Source organism: Rhinopithecus bieti, unplaced genomic scaffold, assembly GCF_001698545.2.
Source record: "Rhinopithecus bieti isolate Rb0 unplaced genomic scaffold, ASM169854v2 scaffold_39125, whole genome shotgun sequence".
NCBI classification, from domain to species: Eukaryota; Metazoa; Chordata; class Mammalia; order Primates; family Cercopithecidae; genus Rhinopithecus; species Rhinopithecus bieti.
In genome coordinates this window covers 983,150-1,001,334 of record NW_016816262.1, presented here as the reverse complement: position 1 = coordinate 1,001,334, position 18,185 = coordinate 983,150, and the positions used below count along the sequence as shown (strand labels likewise).

The window sequence follows — 18,185 nt, the reverse complement described above, 5'->3', positions numbered from 1 at the left end:
ACTAACCCCGCTCCCCTGCACCGCCCTCCAGCCCGCCTCCCAGACGCCCACCCGCCTGCTCCTCTTTCCGCAAGATCGCAGAGGTGGCGCGCAGCCCGGCGAGCCGATGACGGACCCCTTCCTCCTGCCTTCAATGCCTCAGCGGAAGATCCCCAAGGGCTGGAGCGAGGAGCGCTGCCGCTGGACATCCTCCCGGGGAGGCTGCTCCGACCTGCTGCGCGGCGCGTCTGAGACTGGGGACTGAGCCATCCCTGCCGCCGCCGCAGCCCGCTCCGTCGCTGCCGTCGGTCTGGACTGGCCCCCACCTCGCTGCGCCCGCTCCCCGGCCCCGGCTCGGGGGCGTCCCGGGGCTCGCCCCGCGCTCGCCGCCTGCCTCGCGCCGTGTCCTCCCGACCCTGCGGCGGCGACGATGCCCGGGAGGAGGGTCCTGACGGCGGCGGCGCGGATGGTGGCGGCCGGCGCCCGGGTGTGATGCGAGCGTCACGGTGGGGATGCTGCTGGCTGCGCGGCGCTGAGGGCCAGCGAGAGCGAGAGCCCGCCCGGGGCGGAGGACGGACTCATCCGGATCTGGCTGCAGCGTGGGCTCGGAGCTCCCCCTTCCTTTTGGTCTCCCTCTCGGCCCCCCTTTATTTCGTTCTTGCTTTGCGTCTTTAACACCTCTCGACCCTGTCCTCCCCCCGCCACTGGAAGTCTTCCCGTCTCTAAATGGAATTAGTGGAGCCCGGAGCCTCTGGTGTAACGCACAGACATGATCCATGGGCGCAGCGTGCTTCACAGTGAGTACCCTGCCCGCCGCGCCCGTGCGCTCCCGGAGCCAGCCCTCCCGCCCCTTGCCAGCGGCCGAACGCGCAGGAAAAGCCTCTGCGCCGCGCTCCGGCGGACCCTGCAGTCCCGCGCGGGTTGGGGCCGACGTAAACTTTCTGTATTGCAGCATCGTGGAACCGGGCGTGGGGGCGGCGCGCGGTCAGCCGTCGCCCGATCCCACAACCTGCCGGGGAGAACTGGCTTTCCGTGCGCAGGAATCCCCCGGGGGTGGAGAATAGCGTACAGTTCAGGGATGCACACGTGCGGCAGAGATTGGCCCCAGCGAGGGCGCAGGTGGAAAGCGGGAGAGAGCAGATGATACCTAGTGGGGTGAGAGGAGTCTTCCTCTTCCAGGGGCTCTCGGAGCTCGGAGGCTCCCTGTTCGCAGTCCAGGAGGTAGCAGAAGGCACACCTGAAGCCGGCGCTGGAGGGAAGGGCGAGGGTCAGCCTCCACCCCTTTCCGCCCGGAGACCGCTGTTGTCGCTTTATGGGTGTGTGGTAACGCGGGCAGTGTAGAGGTGGGAAGGAATGAGAGGAAAATAGTATCACGAGTCATCGAGTAAAAGGCAGTAAAAGAAAATGTGTGGTGGAAATTTATCATTACTAAGCAAAGATGAGAGTGTTGGTCGCGAGCCACGCAGTTAAGAGAGGGTTTTGCTGATGAGTTAAACACAGTACATGGTCTATAATGTGATTTCACCGAAACAGGAAGAGCGGAGTAAACAAATACACATCCTGATGCCGAAGGATGTTTACCTGTGTGTTCTGGGTGTGAGCAGACGCACGAGAAATTAAATTTTTTTTTTTTTCCCCTGTGGAAACACACAGTAACAATAGCAGCCAGTGCCTTAATTTAAAATGCAAATGAACTGACTAGAGCATAAAGTAACACAGTTTATAATATTTTAAATATTAATATCAAGACGTTGATACCTTTCTTATAATAATGTGTAAGTATAAATGTATAAGCCTGTGAGGAACTTTAATTCAGGAAATATTTGTGAATTGTGCTCTCCCCCCAATTCATTTTAAGTGAAAATATGAAAACATGTACCTTTTATGTCATCGGACAACAAAATGAATAAGAAAAATAAAATAGAAAAATCAAATTATGAAGACTAGCTTACTTACTATTTTGCTAGTGTTTCATCTTGTAAAAATGTTGATTAGATCAAGAATATGGAAGTAAAACAAATTTAGATTATAATGGCATTGCAGATTTACTGTTAAGTTACAGATCAGAGTCTCTTTGACACTGGAAACCTGACTCAATATAATGCTTTTGGAAATCACCTTTCTCAAATTAATAATCAATTTCTATAGATTGATTTGGTATTAAATCAAGTTAAAGTTAGAAGAGATTAATTTCACAGCTTAGAAAGTGCTGAGGGATGGGGTTACTTGGAGGTTCAGAACATTTTTGTAGGGCAACATTCTAGTAATGCTGCTTAATGCCCACAATCCACATTAATCTGTTTCTTGCTTGTTCCCCTCCCCCACAGCCTGTAGGATTTGTCTAAGTATTTATTTTCTAAAATACAGCCACACTGCAGTGTGTCAGGAACAGTCATGGAGCTGTTCTCATCGTTTGCCTCTCCTTTTCCTCCTTTTTACCTTCTGGCCCCTCTCTTCATTCAGAGATGCTAGCAGAGCCATTCCCTAAGGGCAGTTCAGATACAGTGTGACTCCTGAAGTCCCACTGTACTGTGTGTGACATGAATAAATTGTCATGTTGCCTTTAGAGTGAACGATGTATTTGCCTTAGGAGTTTGGGTCTCATCCATTCTTAACTTGCATTACTTCCTTAAGGGAGTCCCAAGGTTTCCTGATTTGTACATTTCAAATTGGTTTTTGTAAGTTCTGAATCAACTTCTAACAGTTAACAATGATACAGTTCATCAGCTTTGATATTTTATCTTGAAATTATGTTATGTTTTTATGGGATTTGATCATTTCAGTGTATTTTAACTCTAATTTTTCTTTTCTGTTTCAGTTGTAGCAAGTTTAATCATCCTCCATTTGTCTGGGGCAACCAAGAAAGGAACAGGTGTGTTTACTTAGAAAAATCTAGTGGAAGACCTCAAATTATTTTGTATTTTCTTATTTTCCTTCTACTCTTAATATTCCAGAATATCTGAACCTGTTATAATGTGTATAATTGATTGGTTTGGCTAAGACAACATGTAAAAATTAATTTACTAATGGATATTATAAGAATGTCCTCTCTATTTTAGTGTAATAGAAAATTGGATGATGGCTCTTTTAAAACACTTTTTTTTTTTTAAAAAAACAGAAAAGCAAACCACCTCAGAAACACAGAAGTCAGTGCAGTGTGGAACTTGGACAAAACATGCAGAGGGAGGTATCTTTACCTCTCCCAACTATCCCAGCAAGTATCCCCCTGACCGGGAATGCATCTACATCATAGAAGGTAAGGGGAGACAGTGCCAGAGTTAAGAGAGCACTAAGCCAAAACCTGGCCATCTCTGTGCTTTGGATGAAGAAATGCGTATAGGCATTACAAAATTGATTTGGAGATCATGCACAAAAATATCTCTGAGTGAATCAAATAACTGTAAAATCTGGAATCAGGCTAATTATTGAAATTCTTAGTAATGGGTTATGAACAAGCAAATTCGGTGCAATAAAAACAAATGAACAACTTAAGAGTTTGTTTTGCAGTTGGCTTAATTGATTTAGAGTTCTAATGCAATAGAATAGATGCATAGTTGGCACAATATTAACTAATGTGTAAGTCTGAGAAACTAGTATTTTTTTTAGCTCAGCAATTAGTAGAATAACCTGCATGTTACATTTTCTTTAATATTATAAAGTACAAAAATCATATTAATGTCAAAGATCAATCTATAATTACATTTTCTAAACACCAATCTGAAAGATAGTTACCTTATTTATGTTGACAAGTGACATCTCATTTTAAAGTCAAGGTCAGGATTGTAAATTACGACACTTCCTTTCATGACTTTTTTCCAACATGAAAGATAAATGGTGTTGGAAAGAGACTTCTCTTTGAACATTTCCCATTTACACTAACCTTGTAAACACCTTTTTTTTTTTTGAGACTGAGCGAGAGTCTCCTGATTTCCAGCGATTCTCCTGCCTCAGCCTCCTGAGTAGCTGGGATTACAGGCATACACCACCATGCCTGGCTAATTTTCGTATTTTTGGTAGAAACGGTGTTTTACCATGTTGGACAGGCTGATCTCGAACTCTTGACCTCAAGTGACCTACCCACCTTGGCCTCCCGAAGTGCTGGGATTACAGGCATGAACTATGGCTCCCTGCCAACACCTCTCTCTTAAGTACAACTTTTAAAATGTAGAAGCATTTCATCTGGTGATGGAAGTTTTTAGTATTATAACTGTTAGTACCTAATAGCCTAAAACTTGGGAGCACCCCCCCTCCACACACACACACACACAGGGAAAACTGTCTTAATGTAAAGATATATGCTCTTTCTATTACTTTTAAATGGGGGCACATTTATTTGATAGAGTTTTCAAAGAAGCAGACTTTCTGTTTACCTAATTTTAAGAATCTCTATTTAGAAATGATTATTTTTGTTGGTAATTATTGGGCCAAAGACCTTCCCCCACCCTTAGTACTTGAAGTTGAACTTTCAGGAAATAGAAACCACACTGTAAGAAGGTAAAACAATAAGCTATGCTATTAAAAGGATAACACTGAAAACCTAAGGTCTGGCGATGCAAATTCCTTTTACGACTGATAGAAAAGGTACTTGCTACTTGTCTGTAGGACTTAACAATATTCTCTGGGGACTATGTCCCTTTCTGTAAACAATCTGTAGGGGCCCCAGGATTAGCATAAAGTAGTTGCAACGGGGAAGCCAAAGAGAAGAATACGGGGAAGAAGAGATGCTTACCTTCGTTTCTGAAGAACGTCCAGGGAAGGCATCATTCTCTACATAGAGTAGCGTGTGCGGAAATTCAGAGCTATGATATGGTTGGGGACCTGCCTGGTGTATCCTAGGGCTTCTGCAGAATCTGAGGAAAATACAGCGGGAGGCTGAAGAGGGAGACAGTCTTAGACAAAGGGGTACCTGGTATTCCTTCTGTACCCGCTGGATAAAATCTTGGACATTGTGTTGGAGACAGTGAGGTGCCATTGAAGTAATTTAAGTTGAGGAATAACGTGAGATTTTAATGAAGTAACTGAAGGAAAAGAACATAAACTAAGAAACAATTGGAAAGTCCAAGTAAATCATAGTAAATACTTATACTAAAGAAGTGGCATCAGTGATGGAGTACATGAAAGAACTGAGAGGTATTTAAGAAACTGGATCAGCCAGATGCGGTGGCTCACGCCTGTAATCCCAGCACTTTGGGAGGCCGAGGCGGGCGGATCACAAGGTCAGGAGATTGAGGCCATCCTGGCTAACACGGTGAAACCCCGTCTCTACTAAAAATACAAAAAATGAGCTGGGCGAGGTGGCGGCGCCTGTAGTCCCAGCTACTCGGGAGGCTGAGTCAGGAGAATGGCGTGAACCTGGGAGGCAGAGCTTGCAGTGAGCTGAGATCATGCCACTGCACTCCAGCCTGGGCGACAGAGGGAGACTCCATCTCAAAAAAAAAAAAAAAAAAAGGAAAAAAAAACTGGATCGTGAGTGGCTGGATCAAGGGATTACAGAATACAGTATCCTGGGACTGTTTAATGTTTGTTGCTCGATGACTTGTTAGATAGACGGAATTGCCATCCCAGAAAAGAAATGTAGACGGAAAAAATTGATTTAAAGGAAAAATAGTATGTTTAGTTTGTGCTTATGGAGATGTTCCACAAGCAGATTGGGTACATGTAGCTCTAGCTCGGTGGAGAGATAGATGTGTGCTGAAAATGTATTTGTATATGTCAGAAATATAGATATTGTTGTTGAGGTTGTTAATATGAATAAAATTATCCAAGAGAGTATTTGGAGCACTATTTTTCAACTGCTTTTAAAAATGCAGCTTCCTGGGCCTTTCCCTAGGAATTCTGATTTAATTGACCTTAGATAGAGCCCCAGGCATCATTATATTTTAGTAACATTCCATTGGAATGCCCGTGGCAACCTGGTGTCTTCATCTAAAATGAGAGAAAAGAAGATGTAGAATAAATTTTCCGGAAAATACCATGTAAGAGATGGACAGAGTATGGGAAAAAAGTAATGGAATGAGTAGAAGCCAGAGAGTTAGGCAGGAGAATCAGGTGCCCAATGCCACAGCAGCCAGAGCAGACAGGGTCTTGAGAAGCAGGGAGTAGCCAAAGTGCCAGTTGTCACTGCAAAGAAACATAGGTGAAAAACAGAAATGCATGTGCTACATGAAGCAGTTAAGAGTTTGTTAGTAACAGCGATGGGCACTCCCATTGGCATAGTGGAGACGGGTGTTTTTTTCTCTTTTAAAGGGGCCAATTGCACATATTTAATTCTAAAATGAATATCCTGTAGAGAAAGGTAAACTTAAAATAGAAGAGAAAGAGGGATACATAATTAGTCAGATTTCTAGAGGTATGACCGATTGTGGTGATGAATACAGGTGAGGTCTCAGTCACGAACGAGAGGATCCCTTTATGAATGTCAGGTGGCCAAAAATTCCCTCAAAATGGAGGAAATATTCTGTAGACATGTGCACTATCCAGGTGAAAGTACTCATAGTTCTCAGTGCGTCTGAAGATTCTCAAAGTGGTTGAGACCTCTCATGAACTAACCTCAGTGTTAGATCAAATATAACTTACAGAAATGTTAAAAGGAAAGGCAGCTGTGAAAAAAATTCTTGAAGGTGAAGCAAATAGAAGTTGAGAGAGTTAGACTTAGATAGCTTCAGATCGTTTTTGCGTGCCATAATCAACTCATTTTTAAATCTACCACAATAAGTACGTAGCAAACTTAGTTTTAAAAAGTTACTTCACTGCCTTCTAAAATTCAGCTATGTAGGTTTCATTTCTGGGTGTGTGTCATTAACTTCAACATTCTGGACCAAAAGAAAATAAATTGTCCACATATAATGCTGCCTACCAAAAGCCATAATGGCAGAATGTTTCCTGAGTAACATTGAGAAGTTGACTCAGCCACAGAACTTATGAAATAACAAGAATGAAGGTATGGATAAGTGAATTCATGTTAGATGGCCATTATTTCTTAGTAGGGGAAATTGGTGAGCGCGTGTTGACAGATGACAGATAGAGTTCTAAGTAAATTAGCTAAGGACTGTCTTCATTGCTCTATCTTTCCCTAGCCATACATTATTTAAATTAACCTACAATCTGCAGTAGTTTGTTTCATCATAAAACTTGTTATACTGATTTCTTGTGAAATAAACTGGTAGATACATACTATAGGACGATAATGGATGCAAGTGCTATACTTAGTACTGATACGTAGATGGGTCTAACTCTTTCAGTATTTGCCTTTTTGTTTTAAGGCTAACACTTGAAGCATAAAACACGGTTAGTCATTTCTTTGGGTACTTTGAAATTTCAAAAAAAACCACGTCAATGAAACTCCCTCAAATCTGTCATTATCGTGGTTACTCATTTGTGGACCTTTTTGATACATTTTAGTGATGGATAAAATATTTTTCTTGCATGAGTTATACGTGTCTCTTTTCAATGTGGGAGTCTGAAACTTTTTTAGAAATTAAAGATTATTCATAAAATAATTCATTTTAAAAGTGAATTGTCCTTAAATTGTTGATCTTTCATTTTATACCTGGGGAGCATCAGAGTTACATTTTATTCTGTAGCTCTGCAATTTCCAAGTTCTATCATGTGTCTCAATGTTAGATAAATTTTTGAAAACCGTACATACCAGAGTTTACTTTTTAGGTCATCGTGGATGATGTTCAGTGTATATTTAAGAAGCAGTGGGGTGTGGACAGCCACCATTTGGCATGGTTGCTGACCGTAGAGGGAGCAGGCCCTGCTGTGCTAAGTCTTAACTTTCAAGTATCTAGAAGGGCTTAGTGCCTGAAAAGGGCCAAGCAGCAGGGAACCACTCAGAAGGCTTCAGGCAACAGCTGTTTACTAACCAGGATACATATATGCTGATATTTCAGCAAACTTTATGGCCATTCTGGAGTATCCTGGCTGAATGTAAGTCTGAGATGCCAGAATTTTGGACTGTTTTGGACGTATCAGGGGAAGAATGAAAGAACATTAGCAAAAACATTCATGTGGTGCTGTGTAGAGTTGCCAACCCTATGAAGCTTTCCCTGACTCTTTAGAGAGCTGTGAAAACATTTATGAATCTACGCTTATTTATAATTCACTCAAAGATGCTTTTTTTGGGAAATTTTTGATGACAAGTACTATGCTAAGCGCTGAGAAGAAGGTGAGTGAGATATGGTTCTTGTCTTTCAAGATCAGATTTAGAGAGGAGGCTTCTTTAAAGTAAGTCTTTCCTGTGTAAAGAGAAGATAATGGTGGGTATGTAGATATTCAAGAATGAAAGAAAATCCATGAAAGTGTGAAGGAGCATACTTTCTTGGAAGACAAGACATGTTTGAAGTGGTCTGAGCTCAGGCTCTCTGTGAGGGGATAGGGTCCTGGAAGCAGGATATTCTTAACAGATTATGCGTGTCGAATGCATTGATCATGGTCCAGCTGCTGAGGTTGAGGGATGTGATCAGGTTTGTGTTGTAGAAAAATCACTCTTAATGTCTTTGTACATGCACTTGGATCTGATCTGGACACATGACTGGGATTATTTGAATGATTATCTTTAATATAACTCTATGCCAAACAATTTCTCAAGTGATTTGTGACCTTAAACCTGAGTATTCCCAGAAATATGAGAAAAGAGACAGAAAAGTGTCCCTTGACCTTCTAACTCCAAGTTAACAGCCTTTCATAAAAATAGTGTGCTTTGTTAGTCCTGTACAAAACAGCAAAATGGTCATCTTGTATCGGAATATTTTATGCAACATCGTCGGTTTTAAGGTTCACTCCTTAGACAATTTTTTGAAAATTGTATCCCGTAGGATAGTATCCTATGCTTTCTTTATATTTCCATGCATATCATCCGTAAGGTTTGAGAGAGGATGTATAGATAACATCTGAAATAGAATCAGAAAATAGCAACCTGAGGATGTAAGAAATGGCCTCCCAGACACAATCTTTCTTCTTTACAGCTGCTCCAAGACAGTGCATCGAACTTTACTTTGATGAAAAGTACTCTATTGAGCCATCTTGGGAGTGCAAATTTGACCATATTGAAGTTCGTGATGGACCTTTTGGCTTTTCTCCAATAATTGGACGTTTCTGTGGACAACAAAATCCACCTGTAATAAAATCCAGTGGAAGATTTCTATGGATTAAATTTTTTGCTGATGGAGAGCTGGAATCTATGGGATTTTCAGCTCGATACAATTTCACACCTGGTAAGTAAGTACTTTAAAAAAAAAACTGTTTCTTTTCTTCCTCATCTTTCTGTCTTCATAGTACAAAAGCTTTTGTAAGACAACATTATACTTTCTCAGAGAATGTTCCAGTTCTATTTAAAACCAAACCTACAGTGCTTTTTCTTTTCACTACATAAATTCTGAAAGGAAAAGATGTTTTCCTTAAAACAGCCTAGACTAGAGGTAAAGAGTAGTGACTCAAGGCTCTAAATGGGCATCAGCAACCCCAGCAAATGGATGGGCTTTGTTATGATGAAATGTGTAATTGGAGAGACAGTCTGTGATAAGAAAACTCATTATACATAGGAGCTCAATAAGCTTGAAAAGGCAATTGTGGTATCAGAAAATATAGCCACCAAAATGATCTTTGGGGAACCTGAATCAGAAGTTCATTTGTTCTGAAAATTACCATGTTTCAATCAAGTCGATCATACTTTACCAAGTAGTCTACTCTCTTTTCAGAAAAGCAAATTCTTAAGAGTTTTGATGAAAGGAAAACTGAGACCTGTAGCAGCCAAATACTCATTTACAAGGTCTTGCAGAAATTGTGTGCAATTATCAAATTATGCAATCTACCTCAGTTTTCTTTTTAACTTGCTGGAATTAGAAAGGGGCTGTGATGTTGACGGCTCACTTAAGAGTTATCATTCATTACAATAAAAATTGGTTATCACGTTTTTTCACTGCAAGAGCACTACATGCATTAATTTAAATGGAAAATGATTCAAACTACATAAAGCCCATTTTTTATTTAGTGTTTTTTCATTTTGTATGTGTTGTTTTATTTAAGTTAGGCAATAGGATAATTTGAAATATATGTAAAGTTTGTTGAAGTTTGCATTCCATGGTAAAGAAGTAACATCTAAATAGGGCTTTGATAATCAGTTAAAACTAAAATTTTAAAATTATTAATATAAGTTTAATGATGACTTTCATTATGACATTGTGGTGTATGTTAAATCAAGTATTAACTGTGGCGTATATATCAGCTTTAAGCATTAGGAATGTTTTTAATAGTATCACTAAAGGATTGTGGTTTTAATTATGCTTTGCTGATAATGGATTATTCACAGAAATCATGGGTATTTCATGTGTAAAATCGAACTAATCTGAAGTATTCCCAAAAGGTACAAATGTTAGCTTAATTTGTTTGTCAGATTATTAGTGCTAGAGTTGTAAATGGAAAGGTAGGTATTTTTTTCTTAACTGATAATTTTGAATACAACCTGTACCTAGAGACAGTGACATATGGCATGGTATAGGTTTCATAAGTTGTATTTTCATTTTGGATTTGGTGATCATGAAAATAATGTCTTGGATTTAAAATTGTGGTTTCACGAAGAATGTTGTGTCAACTGTCATGCTTTATCAACATAAGCAATGTTATCCATGTTTCTGGCTCTATTTGAGATGACATAAATGGTGGCACTCAATCTATTCTTCTAGATTTTAAAGCCTTTTTGTTCCCTGTGTTTTGTTCTTTGCTTTTTGTTTCTTTAGAGCCACCATACTGCATTTATAGAATGAGATTTCATTGCTCTGAACAACTGAATCAGAATGGGACTCTTGGAGATTTTTCCATGAAGTAGGACAGGTTTAAGGATGGGCTGAGGCTTCTGTTTTTACTCACATCAACTAGAGCAAAACTTCTGGGGAAACCTACGTTTGGAATATGAAGGAAAGCTGGGACCATAAAAAGGAGACTTGGAAAGCTTACATGACAGCAAAAATTGACATTGTGTGACCCAAGGCCATTGCCTGAGTGACGTAACTAACCCTCTTCTAGAAAGAGGCAGTATTAAGGAAGCCAATTACTTATTGAAATAGGAAGTGGGAAGGGATTAGTAATAATTTAGATAGCATTTAGCGAACCTGAAGCCAGGCAGGCTGTAGTTGTCAATTTGGCTGAATTTTTATTTAGTGGTGTCATTCAACCGGTGACCTGGGGAAATTGAAGGCGGAAGAATTTCTTAAGTCGGCTTAATGATTTATGTTATAAAGCATTGCGAGAATTGCCAGGGCTCCGCAGTGGACTCACATTGGAGATGAAATTCCGCCTACCAAGTCATCTTAGATAGAGAGATGATGGTCTCCAGGACAGCTGTAAGGAGCACTGACTTTGAAACCAGATCTGACTTCCAGTTCTGGCTTTTCTTTTCTTTACATCATATCAGCTTTGAACATAGTCCTTTATATTCTCGCTCTCAATATTTTAATTATAAAATAAAATAATACCAAGCAACTCATAGAATTGTTTGAAAGACAATTACCAAATGCATATTTGTGAATTTTTTGAGTGCCTATAAGATCTCAACTGTTGAAAGCTGTTGTTTTTATTAGTTTGATCATGTGCTCTTTAAAAACAAAGCACGCTTGGTATAGGTTATTGGGAAAACAGGTGTCTCAGACTTAAAAACAATTCCCTGAAGTTTTTAGGTGGGTGCACAAAATTCCTACCTATACTATGTCACTTCTTTTAGTTGATGCAATTTAGTGACTTTAGATGAGCCCAGACTTCCAGGTGGGGGTTGTAGTTATTTCTAATGTCAGTCATAGAAAATGTCAAGGCAGTAATAGCAGCAGAAAGTCCTGCTGGTCTCTATTATTGCAGTGAGTTTATCACAACCTGGAATCTAGATATAATCTCACAGTCTCAGAAACTTTATATAAACACATTGAGAGTGTACCCATCTCTTAGAAATGAATGACGTTTGCCAAGCTAACAGGAATGAATATACATATATACATAATATTTATACATACTTATACATACTAAATACACATATACAATTCATTAAGAATTCTGAGAATTACACAACCCACTTCTTCCTGCAAGCAAACACACCTGGGTGGGCAGGTTATAATCAAAACTTTGCAGAGTAGTATGGAATCCAGATGTTGAAGTGTAGATGTATAGCGCATATTTAATAAATATTGAACCAAATGTTTGATAATTCATCTTCCTAACACAGGTTGTTTCTTCCAGTGGTAGTTTAGCCTCCACATTGGCATGGGTTCCAGTGTCCAGTCTCCTGGTTCCATCTTGCCTGACTGGCAAACTAATTTGTGTAGGCTTTTATCTCCAATATTTTTTTCCATTTCCTTTTATCTGAGTCTATGACTTTCTTTTCTACTGAACTTAAAATAATAGCCTTTCAGTCCGAAGCTCTTGCTGTTCATAGTAGCTGTGCTTTTGAATTCCCATTTGTACATGGGAACAGCCCAACTGGAGGTCCTGTATGGATGTGGAGGATAGGGAGGCAGAGCAAGAGAGAATACCATAGAAATGGGCTTCAAGGAGGCCCTTCTCTTTCTCCTGGCACATTTTGATGAATCCTCACTTTTTGGTTTGCTGACTGTTATTTTTAGAGACTGTGTCATTACCCAGGTCCACAGTGCAGCGATGAATCACCTAGGATTCTAGTCTATCATGCATAAGAAGGATTGTGAGATTGAGCAATAGTCAAGGAGAAATCAGCTGGTCAAATCCTGGGGTCTGCAAAGGACGAGAGTGAGGCTTGTAGAAAGGCCGGGGGCACAGAGCCTTGCGAGCACCTGGTGGACGATGCCCTGAAGAGCTCTTCTTTTTGTGTACTGAGCCTCTCCTCTGCAGTATGCTATCCCAGTTCAGAAAGAGAAGTAAGTGCAGAATCACCCAGAATGTTAAAAGTTACACCACGGAATATTTGATAACTCAAACAATTTAATAAAAAATAGAAGACATATCAAAAGTGTTTATTGTAATAGAATTATATTGTTGTCTCACTTAAAAAGTCTTTAAACAAGTTTTAAATCAAGTTTGGTATATAAAATCAAATGACTAGAAAATATGCTGTGTTACAAGCAATTTGAAACAGTAACAGTTACCTCAGATAAGGATTAGCAGGAAGAGGGGAATGAGGAGGATTTTAGGGGCCAAGATGGAGTAAAAATTGACTCAACGTTATTGATAATGCTTTCATTTTTAAAAGAATAAGGTATTTTGGTATTACCTGTATAAATAAATTATTTAACATCAGAAAAGAAAAAAATAGAAAAGACTTGGTAATTTTAATGAATTTTAGAAGAGGGAATACCATTTTCCATATTTCATATACTTTTTCACTCAAACTAAGAATGCCTTTTGAGCAGAATATAACACGTCCCTGGAGCCAACTGCCTTCTTGCCTAAATTTTCTTTGCACTTGAAAATATAAGGAAGAAAATGTAACCGTATCTACTGCACTCCTCCTTCCACTGGCATGACCCAGGCACTGCCATTCAGATGCCCTGCTCCTGGAGAAGGTAGCCCTTCCAGTCTCTTTAATGACAGGTATCTTTTGTTGGTCTTATAGTTTACTTCCTAGTGGGGAGATTTTCTGTCCTTTATAGACATAGAATGAGATGCTTATGGACTTTTCTTTTTTCCATGATAGTTTTCCTGTACTAGCTTTAAGGAACAGAGTTACACACATCCCACTGGAGAAACTGAAATTAAGGAATAGACCTCACAGTACCAAATAGATGAGGGCTGAGTTGGGCATTGACATTGAAGTGAGTGTAGGTATTAAATATATTGAAATTATTACGATACTTTGTACTTAAGTAGCACCTTTCATCTGGGGAGCTCAAAGTGTTCTAGGGACTTTCTGTGCAACTCCTAGCCACCTGTCAAACTGCATGCTTGATGGACTTCAAAGGCAAAGGGAGAAATACACTGCACTGCAGTAGTGTTTTAAAAGGATTTCTATGCATATTAAATGAAATATATTATTAAAATATTGTCGTGGATTTAATGTTATTTGAAATATTCGGTGCATTGTTTTTTCTCTTTGCATCAGAAATGTGAATATATGTGTGTTAACCATTTGGAAAGTTTCTACATTTTCTTAGCTAGATAATCAGAGTTCTGATAAGTGCTCTGGTAACAAAGAAAAAAAATCTGTGTATTATTTATTCAACAACTAAAATTTCATTTGAATTTTGCACAAAAATACAAAAAAATAGAAAGTTTTAGAGGCTAAGATTAAAAGAAGGCCTGTTTTTTTTGAGACATCTCGCTCTGTTGCTCAGGCTAGCGTGCAGTGGTGTGATCTTGGCTCACTGCAACCTCTGCCTCCAGGTTTAAGTGATTCTTGTGCCTCAGTCTCCCGAGTAGCTGGGATTCCAGGCATGCGCCTCCACATCTGGCTGATTTTTGTATTTTTGGTGGAGATGGGATTTCACCATGTTGGCCAGACTAGTCTTGAACTCCTGACCTCAAGTGATCCGCCCACCTCAGCCTCCCAAATGCTAGGATTACAGGCATGAGCCACCAAACCCGGCTAAAAGAAGGACTTTGACTTTTTTTTTTTCCACATAAAATAAAAGATTGAAAACATTTAGATCAGTATGTGTTGTCTTTTTAACTATGACTTGGGGCAAAAGTACTTGTGGATTTGCCATTACCTTTACCTTTAATGGCAAAACTGCAGTTACTTTTGCACCAACCTAAATGTTATATTTACACTGCTGACCCAAAATATTCTCATTTCTGCCCTAGCAGAGGCCTTTAAATGGAAAAGGTAAGGAGCACAATCACATTTATTCTTGAGGCATATTTTTCAAGAAATGAATTTAAAAAGTTGAGAATCACAGCACTGAGAAAATTACCAATATGTGGCAAGGTACAGTGGCTGATGCTTGTAATCCAAGCACTTTGGGAGGCTGAGGCCTGTGGATCACCTTAGGTCAGGAGTTCGAGACCAACCTGACCAACATGGTGAAACCTCGTCTCTACTAAAAATACAAAAAAATTAGCTGGGTGTGGTGGCAGGCGCCTGTAATCCCAGCTACTCTGGAGACTGAGGCGGGAGAATCCCTTGTATCCGGGAGGTAGAGGTTGCAGTGAGCTGAGATCATGCCACTGCACTCCAGTCTGGGCAATAGAGCAAGACCCTGTCTCAAAAACAAAAAAGGAAAAAAAAAGAAAAGAAAAAGAAAATTATCAGTGGATTGATATTTTTGAATAATCAAGATATTCATGCGAAGGTGATTTCCTCCATCTCTCACTTATCCAGACAGCCCATGACTTGGCTGATCTTATCTGTATAATAGTGGGCTCAGGAGGACGGATGAGGAATGAAGAGAGAGACAGAAATCTTGTTTGGTCTAGGTGGGTGTTCAGGAGAAAAGCTGAGAGTGGGAGAGAAAATTTCCAGGATTAGCTCCCATCTGTGCAGAGAATATTGAAAGCAGTGGCAAAGGAAAAGGAAGATTTTTAAGAAGTTTCCCATAGAGAAAGAGTGTCTTCCGGCCTGCGCAGTGGCTCACACCTGTAATCCCGGCACTTTGGGAGGTTGAAGCGGGCAGATCATTAGGTCAGGAGATGGAGACCATCCTGGCTAACACAGTAAAACCCTGTCTCTACCAAACAAAAAATTAGGCGGTCATGGTGGCATGTGCCTGTAGGCCCAACTACTCAGGAGGCTGAGGCAGGAGAATCGCTTGAACCCGGGAGGTGGATGTTGCAGTGAGCCAAGATCGCGCCACTGCACTCCAGCCTGGGCAACAGAGCGAGACTCCATCTCAAAGAGAAACAAACAAAGTGTCTTCCTCATCTTGTTTCCCGGAGAGGTGGAGAAGAGTACATAGGTGTGTTTACATTTGTTTGTTGGCTAATCATGGGACTATGTTTTAAATAGGGTACATCTGAGATTGGAACACATGGGGTCCCTGATAGATTTCCATTATTGATACATGTTTTCCTTAGATTAAAAAAGACCTTGTAGTTTATTTCCTTCAACCTTTCTACTTAGAAATCAAGAAACCAGAGGGCTAGAGAAAATGTGTAGCCTGGATTCATGTACTCTGTAAATATTAACTTACTGCTTGTGTATCAGTTATATAAGCATGGTGCTGATACACCTTCTACAAAGTGTTGAGATTATTAATTAAATCACATATTGCAAGTAATTTTAGTACAGTTATATCAAGAAATTTAATTAAGGGATAATACTACATCACCCGCGTTTCACCATTCATTCGTGTACGGATTTAAAATTCACCTTTTCCATGTTGTTTGAAATGTTTTTCCGCTCGCAATGTCCAAAGAAACAGTGGTTTTTCATCTCTCCTTCTACCTCTATTGCAAAATTCTGCCTTCTCAACCCATCTGAGCCTGAAGTGAGTGATTCATTTCCTTTTCTTCTCAAATACCGATTATTACTGACATAGTCTTCTGTGTGTACCATGCTCTCATTAGTTGAAACTTGTGGCTCACATGTTAAATACTTAAGGGGAAAACTGTAGTTTATTTCTCCTAGATCTTCCCCCATGAATTTTCCTGCTCCCTAACACCCAGGTCTCTTTGGCTTTTTCCCTTGATGCCAGTTCCTTTCACTCACCTCCCATCCCATCCCTCTGTTCAGGGCTGCTGATCCCAGCAGTACACAGGAAAGACACTTAGTTGAGGCAGAGAAATGAGCTCGTCCCATGAACATTCAAATTCCCCAGAGCAGGGCTCCATCCAGAAGTGGGACTGTTGACCAATCTACAGAAAGTTGTTTTATGCACTGGTAGAGGCCTTGCCTGGGTCAGTGGTAAGATTACCTCTATGTCGAATCCCATCATCAAATGACCAGCACCTACACCCTTCACTAAATTTCCCTAAAGATAAATCGTATCATTTGACAAGAGAAAAACTCAAGAAACCTGACAAAAACAAAACAAAGAAATAATTCACGTACTCAGTCTCCAGTTTGAACTCTCACGCGACTCAATGTCTTTAGTTACTGGGCTTCTTGGTAAAATCTTCTGAAATCTCTAACGTTTAACTCATTATTATGTATTCAAGAAACATGCTTTTCATTATTATGTATTCAAGAAACATGCTTTTCAAATTATTAATGCCCTGTATGTTTTTCCTAAGAAAACATTGAGAAGTCTATTCTCCTTAACACTTTCATAACATTTTGCAGACAATTTGAGGCATGTATTTATTTAATTATTTGAAAACTAAACCAAGGAATTAAAAACAACCCATAGTGTTCTTTTGTTGACCAAAATATTTTTCCTATTATACTTTATAGTTTGTATGCCATTACAACTACTTAAGTATAACTCATGTTAACATTCTTAATGTGAATGCACAGAAGACCTTGATTTCTACTAGGTGATATTAGCCACTTACACTTACTTAACAACTGTTTGCTGATCCACTGTGCTAACACTGTAGAAATATAGTATCTACAAGACCCTAGCTTTCATACAACGAGTTCATAGTCTGTTAAAAACTAGAAGTTATATACAGGAGACAGATAATGTACCCTCCCCCCAAGATGTCTATGTTCTGATTTCTGGAATCTTTGAATACGTCAAGTTCTATGGCAAAGAGATGTGAAGGTGGAAAATTGTATTAATAATGCTAATAAGGTGACTTTAATAGAGGGAGATTATCTTGGATTATCTGGGAGGACCCAGGTCACTGGGTTCCACACTGAGAAAGAGACAAGGCTTTCTCAATGTGGAACGAGGAGGCCGTAGGGTCAGGATCCGGTGATGTGCTATAAGAAAGACCCCAGCTGCTACTGTGGGCTTTCAAGATGGATAAAGTGGCAGCAAGCCAAAGAATGTCAACAGCTTCTAGAACGGAAAAGGTTAGGCATGACTTTTCCCCTAGAGCCCCCATGAAAAGGAACACAACCCTGCAAACGCCTTGATGTTTAGGCCAGTGAGACCCATTCAGATGTCTGACATCAGAACCTGAGATAAATTCCTGTTGTTTATTAAGGTTCTAAGTTGTGGTAATTGTTAAAGCAACAAATAAGAAACAAATACTGATTTTATTTCCTAAAAGTGAAGTGCTGCTGTAAAATAAATAAATAAAAACCTTACAATTTGGAAATAGTTTTGGAATTGGGCAGTTGACAAAAGCTGGAAGAATTTTGAGAAGCATGTTAGAAAAACGTCTATATTGCCTTAAAGTTACTGTTAGTAGAAATATGAATG

At 40.0% G+C, this 18,185-nt stretch overlaps 1 protein-coding gene across 7 annotated transcripts in view; it reads left to right on the top strand.

The window, feature by feature from the left end:
• Positions 1 to 18,185, top strand: part of NETO1 (neuropilin and tolloid like 1) — a 135,837-nt gene that overhangs the window by 2,529 nt on the left and 115,123 nt on the right. For 3 of the 7 annotated variants that reach the window (XR_001881957.1, XM_017854705.1, XM_017854706.1), the window contains exons 1-4: positions 583 to 776; positions 2,798 to 2,851; positions 3,098 to 3,235; positions 8,949 to 9,197. Coding sequence is in view for 5 of the 7 variants with exons in the window: in XM_017854705.1 (XP_017710194.1) it covers positions 749 to 776; positions 2,798 to 2,851; positions 3,098 to 3,235; positions 8,949 to 9,197 (469 nt within the window). In the remaining 2 variants the exon portion in view is untranslated. Of the gene's footprint in view, positions 1 to 464; positions 777 to 2,348; positions 2,470 to 2,797; positions 2,852 to 3,097; positions 3,236 to 8,948; positions 9,198 to 18,185 lie in introns of those variants that run through there. The other 4 variants (XM_017854703.1, XM_017854704.1, XM_017854707.1 and 1 more) reach the window with 3 other exon arrangements.